General features: G+C 46.8%; 1 protein-coding gene across 2 annotated transcripts in view; it reads right to left on the bottom strand.

Annotated features, from left to right (window-relative positions):
• The window catches only part of pdgfd (platelet derived growth factor d), a 50,959-nt gene that overhangs the window by 10,116 nt on the left and 30,843 nt on the right, over nt 1-10,000 (bottom strand). For both annotated transcript variants that reach the window (XM_012837916.3, XM_031573106.2), the window contains exons 3-4: nt 8,601-8,778; nt 2,504-2,563 (exon numbers count right to left, since the gene is read on the bottom strand). In XM_012837916.3, coding sequence (XP_012693370.1) covers nt 2,504-2,563; nt 8,601-8,778 — 238 coding nt within the window. The remainder of the gene's footprint in view (nt 1-2,503; nt 2,564-8,600; nt 8,779-10,000) is intronic.

Raw genomic sequence — 10,000 nt, 5'->3', positions numbered from 1 at the left:
CCCAGGACGCTGCGCTCGTCTAGTGAGCGTCGTTTGGCACTGCCGTCCGTGCAAGCACGGCAATCCAGACTATTTTCATTTGTAGTTCCACGTTGGTGGAACGAACTGCCTAGTACTACCAGAGCAGGGGCGTCCCTCTCTACCTTCAAGAAGCTTTTGAAGACCCAACTCTTCAGAGAGCACCTCCCTTCCTAACTGGCACCTTGACTAGTGCTTAACTTGCACTTCAGCAGTTACATTCCTGCGCTTCTTTTTTCTTTCTAGGTCGTTTTTCTATTTCTTATGCAAAGTAGTATTTATTGTTACACCAGGTTTTTTATTGCTCTTAGCTTGACTGTTCTCTCCCTTGTACGTCGCTTTGGACAAAAGCATCTGCTAAATGACTAAATGTAAATGTAAATGATATATCATTGGTAGGTCACTTAGATGACCCCAATGGGTGCTTAAACGTCAGGTTAAAATCACTATATACAGTATATATATCATTATATATCCACTATTATATTCACCACAAAGTGTAATCTGATATACTGAAAACTGAATTACATCTAGGTAGGTTACCCACAGAGTAAAGAAATCAACCACAGTGATGAAACTAGAGGGACTACCCACAGTGTTGAAATACAGACCATTCACAGGCCTAAGTATAGGTATGTTATTACCCTAACCACCAAAATAAGAATAGCACAAGAGTAGGTGTATAGGCCCACTTGGCTCAGTGTGTGATCTTGTGTTTATGAACGTGGTTGAACCAAAGACAACCTCTCCTCATTTCATTCTAAAACCTGCATCTCTTATTCTTTTAGGATTTGATGGGACACAGTCACTTACCTATCCAAAGCATGAATTGAAATGAGACTTTTGTTGAATAACTAAATTCATTTCATGACATACACTTCCCATCTGTACTATGCTAGTTCAGTAGGACACTCTGTGATGTTAAAAAAAAAAACTCGCTGATGACATTTTGTTCTGAAACAACGCGCTAACGATGAAAGCTAAGCCTACTTTTCATCGTTGCTGGCTACATTAACTATGAAACTGTGTTGTGAAATGACGTGAGGAAATTGTTTGTTCGGAGATTGTTTGTTCGGAGATTTAACTGTTTCCTCAGTTTGTTGCATGCGTACTGGCTGCAACCCTTCAACTAAACTTAAGATGAAGCTTCCTGATTGGCAAGCACATCTAATGTCCATAACCCCCCCCCCCCCCCCGATCACATTGCAATGGCAACCCCTTAAAGCAGCATCCCACTTCTCAGGATATGAGCATGCGCTCATCCAGTGTCCAGTTTTACCCAGTAATCCTGCCACTCCAGAGGTTAATGCTTTTCACCTCCATCTTCATTAACCTCCGGTGCTTAGAGTGGAGGGCTGGTTAGTGCTCTCCTTCTCTCTCTCTCTTTCTCCCTTCGCCCCCCCCCCCCCCCCCCATTCTTTCTAATCTGTCTCCTCTCTTTCTCCAACAGACAGAGCTCTGCCGTCTGCTCTCTCTCTCATCTCTCTCTCTTTCTCCCACACACACACACACACACACACACACACACACACACACACACACACACACACACAGAGAGAGACACAGAGGCACTCCTGGGCAGGCAGACAATGCCGCAATCAGCATGCAGCTCATAACTCACAGTCCCCACGCCAGCAGCGCAGAGCAGCGCACGCAAACAGTCATCCGCAGACACAAATTGTTATGATTGCAAGCTTCACCGTGCGGAGAGATTGGGGTGATTTCCTTGTGTAAATATTCGCCAATCTATCTTACCAGCTATTCATCTTTTCGACTGCGAGAGTCTGGCACATGGAAGTGCACAACACATGCTCACACATACGTACCCTTCACACACATACACACACACACACACACACACACACACACACACACACACACACACTAGTGCAATGCGCACATAAAAACACACAGCTGAGAGTTTTTTGAGCCAGGCATGGGGAAGACATGGCCTGCATCACAAACAGGCCCTGCCTCTCAGAGGCAGTTAGCTCTGCCACTGCAACGTCAGTCACTGGCTGACGGGCCGGGCGAATTGGCTAACGCTAACACGCTACCGCCTTGCTAACACTCAAAGCTAAGTGCCAGCTCATGAGGTGGAGGACGCTACAGACATGCCCTCCTTCATGAAGGGGGCTGAGGAAAGGGGGTGATCAGTGGGGAGAACAGAGAGTCGGAGAAAGAAAGAAAGAAAGAAAAGAGAGAAAAAAAAAGATTTTATTTATTAAACTTGATGTTTCTGTTCAAGTGTACTGCTTTGGCAGTGGCACTAAACTGAACGGAATAGAACGGAATGGAATGGAACTGAACTAAACTGAAGGAGAGAGAAAGGATAATGGATTCAATTGTAGCATTGACTTGTCTGCATGTAGGGCTGTACAGTTTGTGTGTGTGTGTGTGTGTGTGTGTGTGTGTGTGTGTGTGTGTGTGTGTGTGTGTGTGTGTGTGTGTGTGTGTGTGATGGGGAAATGGAGGTTGCACTTACCACCATGGAATGGGTGATCACCTCCCAATTCTTCTCTGAGGTGATTGGAGGAGAATCATCCTGTCAGGAAAAGAGAGATAGAGAGAGAGAGAGAGAGAAAGAGAAAGAGAGAAGAAGACAAACACAGAGACAGAGAGACAGACAGAGAGACAGAGAGAGAGAGAGAGTCTGAGTTATTGGATGTAGTAGCACAGAGCTGAAACAGTATTTCCATTTGGCTGCCCTCAGAAACAGGGTATATTCATTATTCTTCAGTATTCTTCCTTCTGCCTGCCATTCCATCACAAATCTAGCACAAGCGCACACACACACACACACACACACTACCACAATTCAGTGACAGAAATACAAACAGTGTAATAGGACTCAAACTCTTCTTGTGGCTGGCTAGGCGAAACAGAGAGAACTGGTGCTAAACCAAATGTCAGCTCCACTTTGGCATGTACTTTGTCATCTTAGACCCCAAGATGGAGACCATCATTCATAGCCTTTACCAAGAGGTGAAAGAGGGCAACTAATCAGACCTGCTGCCAAGTGTATATGTGTGTGTGTGTGTGTGTGTGTGTGTGTGTATATATGTGTCTCATGTGTTTGTGTGTCTCTATTTATCTGTCTCTAATTGTCTACCTGTGTACACTTGTGTGTGTGTCTCAGTGTGTGTGTGTTTCTGAGTCAGTCCATGGAAGTGTCTGTGTATGTCTCTATGTGTATGGCTGTTTTTGTGAGTGTGTGTGTGTGTGTGTGTGTGTGTGTGTGTACACACATCTCTGCACACAAAAGATGAGCATCTTGTCCTTCTGGTAAGTGGAGTATTATAACATCCACTGCCTGTACCTCCCCTATCTGACCGGAGTGATGGTCAATTACACCTCTTATTGGCAGACCAGAGGAACGTTCAAGATATACTGGTAGGAACTGAGGCCGAACATTAGAGCCAGCCAGACCAAAAGGGAGAGATACGTACATGTGTGTGTGTGTGTGTGTGTGTGTGTGTGTGTGTGTGTGTGTGTGTGTGTGTGTGTGTGTGTGTGTGAGTGTGTGTGACTTTTAAACACACGCGTGAGATTTTCCCCACACAGATCACCTTTCCTCCTTGTGTGTTTGCTACACAGATTATGGCTTTGGGGGTCCAGAGTGTTTGAATATCCCTTCAGTTTCTTCGGATCGTTGGCGCTTATTTCTTTTCAAAACTGATTTACTGTGAGCAAAAATCTCTCTTCATGGCACTGTGGGGGAGAATGTCGGAAATTTCCTCCAAGTGTTTGTGTGTGTGTGTGTGTGTGTGTGTGTGTGTGTGTGAGCGTGTGAGAGAGAGAGAGCGTTCACCAACTCCCCACATAGTTTTCTCATATGCCAGCGGCAGCACAGTGGGGGGAATCTGGGGGTATTTGGGTTTGTTGCATAATCCCTTTGACAGCCCAGTCTGTTGAGACGTCAAAGATAATCCAGAGTGCCAGAATGGTATTGCGGTCCGATCGCAGCGCGTCTGCACCCCGCAGTCTGCGGAAGGAGACGGAGACACGGATGCAGAACTCTGCACGTGTAGGGAGAACCAGCGGGTCTCGAATTGCTCCAAATGGACCACCTCGGCCTCCCCTCCCCCCCCTCCCCCCTCCATCCTCAGGACATGTGAGGCTAGTGGTGTGTGTGTGTGTGTGTGTGTGGGAGGGGGGTAATGGCCGTCTCTGTTTACTGTAGGGGCCATTTAACAGGGTGCCCCAGACATGTGGGGGGGGGGAAGGTGACCCCGTAAATCTGCCTGAAGCTCTGGATCCTCCGGCCCACATCAAAGAGCTGCTGCTCACACTGAGTCGTTATTCCTGAGCTTCGCGACTGAGGAGGATGGATAGCGTGAGACACACACACACACACACACACACACACACAGTCATGGTACACACGCACAATGTACGTGCACACAAACGCTCATCTACATGTGTGTGTGCACACACAGACAAATGCACACACGCACACACTGATACCTAGGCACAAGCACGCAAACACACACACCTGCACGTACACAAACACACACACACACACACACACACACACACACACACACACACACACACACACACAAACACACTTTGTGAACGCCCAACGTTCCAAAGACACGACAAGGGTGTTTTCATCAGAGCGGGTCCTTTATTAGGGCTTAAACTTTACAAACAAAGGTAGTCAAACATAACAAAAAAGGTCATAAACCCGCCGGCTTGCACCCAGTGTTACTGGCACCTTCCCCGCGTCGGCCCTGCTTCTCACTGACTTTGCAAACCCTTTGTCTCACTAGTTGCTGCTCAGTGCCAAACTAATCAAACAATTTGCACTTGCAATTAGTGGATGGCCCTAGTCCCCAGAGTCCTAGAGCCACAACTTACACACACACACGCACGTACACACACACACACACACACACACGCACGTACACACACACACACACTTACACACACACACACAAGCAGACATACACATGTGTGTGCACACACAGCCTGTGCTAACCATTATGCTGCAGCTGTGCCTTACACAACACAGCCAACCGGAGTTCCCATCATCAACTGCAACTGATGGTAAAGGGTGAGGAAAAAGTCAGAATGAGAGGGAGGGATAAATATCAGGTAAGGAGTGATAACAGGAAGAGAAAGAGAGAGAAAATGAAAATGAAAATTCCCTGGTGTGTATTTTTAGAGAAATGTCCCGTAACACACTACTATCAGTAAGACTTTAATGCACACACACGCACCCACAAACCACCAGCTGATGATGTTTCCAGGAAAGCTGAAGAACGTATGTCCTCTGGAATATCAGATAAAGTTGGTCATATTTCCACATAGATTCTGACACACACAGACACGCACACACACACTCCTCTCCATCAGCAAATCAACCCAGTAGGAGCATGTAAACAGGCAGCAAAGCCCAAGCTAAACACACACACACACACGCAGCTGGGTTGAGCCACCCACCTCCCTGGGATTAAGAGGCCGCCGTCAGGTGTGACTAATAACTCCTCAACTCTCTTAGCCCAAAGGCTTACATCTCCTTCACACACATGTGTATTATACTGTATGTGAGGGGAAAGCAGGTTAAACCCATAAGGACTGTCACTTATAGCATCTCTTAACCACTTTGTCATTCAGGAACACCTTCATATATAGGGAATTACAATGCTGGTCAGGTATTCACACACATTCACACATTCACACACACACACACACACACACACACACACACGGTAATGGTAGGTGTGTTCCCTGCAATATCATGTTCTATGGGCTGAGCTATAAGGGTTTAAGGCCACTTCTGTGTTAATATGTGTGATTTGTGGCCCACGGTAATGGAGTAATTAATGTGATCTGTGAATTGCACCCTGGAGCATGTTCTCTGCCAGTCCTCCTCCTCGTAAACTAAGGTAACACTGAGTAGATAAGGGCGCTCGTACTGGAGACCCGGCGCCATGAAACCGCACGCTAATCAGCGATTCAGTACATTTCCAGCCCCTGGTTGAGAGAGGAGATCGAGAGGGGGAGAGGCAGAGTGAGAGAGAGAGAGAGAGAGAGAGAAAGAAGGGAGGAAAGAGAATAAAAGAGGGAAAGCAATAGAGAGCGAACATGTGATGGAGACAGAAAGACAAAAAAGGAAAACAAGTCGTCACATTTCCCCACTCTTTTTTTTGTTTTGTTTCCTCCACACCTCTCCCATTGTGCAGGTCTTATCTCCCTTACGGCACTGTTCCAGAGCGGTTGAACAGCTGTCATGGTGATAGGAATCAGACACCTGCTGCTTTCCTCTCCTCTCCTCTCTTCTCCTCCATTAATTCCTTTACACCCTCTGCCTAACCTTTCTCTCCCACTCCTGTCCACACCCATCCTTTTCTTTCCCGTCCTTCTTAGAACCTCTCTGCTCCTCGTCTCCTCTCTCGTCCATTGTTCCAATCCAATCCAACATGAGGCTTTAATCACATACCTATGACAAGCCTGGTTGGAAGCTGATTAGAAGCATTTTGGTCAGGCCTGCCATAAAAAATGATTTGAGGTTGCTTGGAACACCGCTTCTCTTGAACTTCCACTAAGACTTGGAATATATATCGCTGGGAGGTTACACAATCTGTCAGTGCTGCAAGCATGGGTGTTGAGAGAACAGTGTTCCCCCAGCCAAACAGGCAGACACACACATGTGAGACAGACTGCTGCAGATTTTCCTCTTCCTGAGCTGGGAGAGAGGTCACCGAATGGTGGAACCCTCCTGACTGCTGCTGGCCTGTGTGCATGCATGCAGATGGCTTTGAATGACTGGAGGGGGATGATCTGAGGACTGGGATTGACTGGTTTGGTCTGGGCTTTTCAGCCTAATTGGGAAGGAGTGAACCACACACAAGGAGGAGCCATGACAACAGGTGGAGACAAACAGGAGGACAGAGAGGAGAGGACGTGACAAGAGTGCCATTCAGATTCACTTAGACATACATACAGTACATACTTATATCAATGTTTTTCTAAGTTTCTGAGTTGTGTACTTTGACAACACTAGTAAACCCCTTAAATGGTAATTTAAATAAAACATATTGAACTGAATTGAACTGAGAGTGTGAGCGAGAGAAAGAAAGAAAGAGAGTTTGAGAGAAACAGACACTAGAAGCACTTTAGAGATAAGAGGAAGAAGGTGACAGAGAGAGAAAACACAAAAACAGGAGGGAACAAATGAGTGAGAGAAAGAGGACTGAGAGTAAGGAGCAGAGCCTCATGCAGTGTGAGATAGACAGATGCCAGGGGAAAGCGTGTTAAAGGAGGGGAAAGAACGAGTGAGCGGGCGGGTCTGTGCTGAGAGTGTCTGGGTGTAATTTGTGTTGAAAGCAAAGTCAACCGAGAGAGAGAGAGAGAGAGAGAGACAGAGAGAGAAAGTGTGTGAGAGAGAACGAAAGACAGAGAGAGAGAGAGAGAGACAGAGAGAGAAAGTGTGTGAGAGAGAACGAAAGACAGAGGAAAAAGAGGAAGAGAGCAGAGCACCAGGAGACGATTATGTGCCTGAAACCATGGGAACATCTTCACATCTAAATCTTCCCGGGCACTTAAAACCCAGCCACTGCCGAAGACAAAAACCCTCTTTGGCTTTGGAAACACCCAGGCTTCTCCGGCCAAACCTGTCCCTGCCATCTCCGTGGCCCTTCTGTTAAGCAGATGTCCACTCCAGCCCCGTCCACACTACTAAAGGGGTCCCTCCCTGAGTCCATTACACCCCGCGCATCCTCCTTAAAGAATGGAATGAGCTTGTTTTTACAAGGCTAAATGTGTCGTTAGTGCGGGGTGACTCAGTGCCATAGTTTGAGACCGAGTCAGCTGGGCAACTGTGGTGCAGTCATGTCCTGTCACACACACACACACGCACACGCACACACACACCAGCCATCCCCTATGTACTGTAAAAAAGTAACTGCGCATCTGTGTGACCCATTTCACCATGAAACCTCCCTCCCTCCCTCCCTCACTCACTCACTCACTCACTCACTCACTCACTCACTCACTCACTCACTCACTCACTGACACACAAACATAAACAATTACTGGCATCAACTGCATCCTTCAAGTGAGAAACCTACTTTTGTTCATACATCCCATCACGTGATCAGTGTAAAGTGTGTGAGGCATTTTATACCACACATCAAAGCCTTGTGTTACTTACAGTCACTGTGTACCAATTGGTTATTTGACTCCTTTTAACTTGAGTGCTGATTGATGACGTGTCTTTGAAGCTGATGGAGCTCACGCCCATTACCAGGACAGATTGTTTAAGTTGTGTGAATCTCCATTTCCCAGAAGAACACAGTCTTACAGCCCTCCGCTTGCTTGCTTGCTTGCTCTCAGGTGGGCAATTTGCTCATCTTCAGCTCAACGTAAGTTCAGCGCTGACATTAACCATCCAGATTCACATCTGCGCCACCACCACAGTAGCAGTAGCAGTAGCAGCAGCAGCAGCTTGCAGACATAATGACATTTCATAATGACATTTCCCTGGTTAGTCCTGTCCAGATGAGTGATACGTGTGTGTGTGTGTGTGTGTGTGTGTGTGTGCGTGTGTGTGAGTGTGAATGACAGGCACTCACCAGCAGAGAGTAATGGAGCTTGAAGCCGGGCTTGGCCACAAAATAGTTGTCAGACTTGAAGGTGACCTTGATGACATTGGTCTTAGAGGTGATGTGGGGGGGGGCCTTATTGCCACACCACCGGCCCCAGATGATGGTGCTGGTCTCCGAGATGTCCTCCACCTCCACGTAGTCGTACCTGAGACAGAGGTCAGCGGTCAGACACAGTCTCAGACATCCGAGGGCTGTCCACTCTGTTTCCCTCACGGACACGACAAATCTAGCTCCCAAAGCAATGCCTACCCAATACAAAGCCCTCCAGCCTACACACAACTCACTCAAAATCACATCTTATCTTTAATCACATCTTTCACATCAGGACACCTAACTGATATTAAGAGCATTCATTACAGGCAATACATCTACAACACCGGGTATAGAGAAATGTACACAAGCTGGAGACAAACATGATCCACATGGTGCAATAAACCATGGTGCATATATAAACAAAATATATATGGACTCGGTAAGCCCACCTATAGATTCATATGAACCTATAATAATCCCTCAGTTACTATACAGATCTTCTCTGAAGGCCAATACTTCAGATGCGATCGAGTGGATTTGATAGCTATCCCAGCAGTCTTTGCTACACCGCAGTGTGTTTAGTCATGGCTGGACTCAAGCGGAGGAAGCTGGTCCTGGTGTGTGAGATTGACAGCTCAGTGGGTTGTGTGGAAGGTGAAGGCGGTGAGATGGTTGGAGCAAACGGCATGGCTGCTTGGCTGCTGGCTGATAAGCTGCAGAGACAGGCACAGAAAGCTGGCTTGCTCCAGCGATCCCCATCTTGTATAATTAGCTGTATAAATGGATAATTACATAATGGAGCAATAACAGTGACAGTGTGTGCCGTTCAGGCATGACTCATCGAGGGAGCTTGTTTTTTAAGTACCGGGTATAATGTTTTAAAGCGTATTCTAGACAGACACACACAAACACACACACACACACACACACAGGATACACACACACTCATAGTAAACTGTTCTCTTTTTATTTGTCTTTTGTCTCTCTGCTTCTTTCATCTCCTTCATCCTTCATTCACCCCCTTGTCTGTTCTCTATCCTTACATTTTTTTTCCTGTCTCTCTGTCTTGGTGAAGCTCCTCGTGTTTCAGTCCCAAGACAAAGAGAGAGGCAGCAGCTGATTTAAGGCTTTAAGGCCACATGGTTGACCCCATCAGAGAAGAGCTTAGAGCAACAGAGGGATCGAGAGAGAGAGAGAAAGAGAGAGAGAGGAGAGAGACAGATTGGGAGAGATAAATCCATCTTCAACGAGGATGTTTTGCTCCTGCAACCCACCTTGCCTGGGTAAGTTTGAAACAGTCTATGCCTGACACACACACACACACACACACACAC

Source organism: Clupea harengus, chromosome 9 (genome assembly GCF_900700415.2).
Source record: "Clupea harengus chromosome 9, Ch_v2.0.2, whole genome shotgun sequence".
In the NCBI taxonomy this organism is placed as follows: Eukaryota; Metazoa; Chordata; class Actinopteri; order Clupeiformes; family Clupeidae; genus Clupea; species Clupea harengus.
This window is presented reverse-complemented; position numbering and strand designations above follow the sequence as displayed.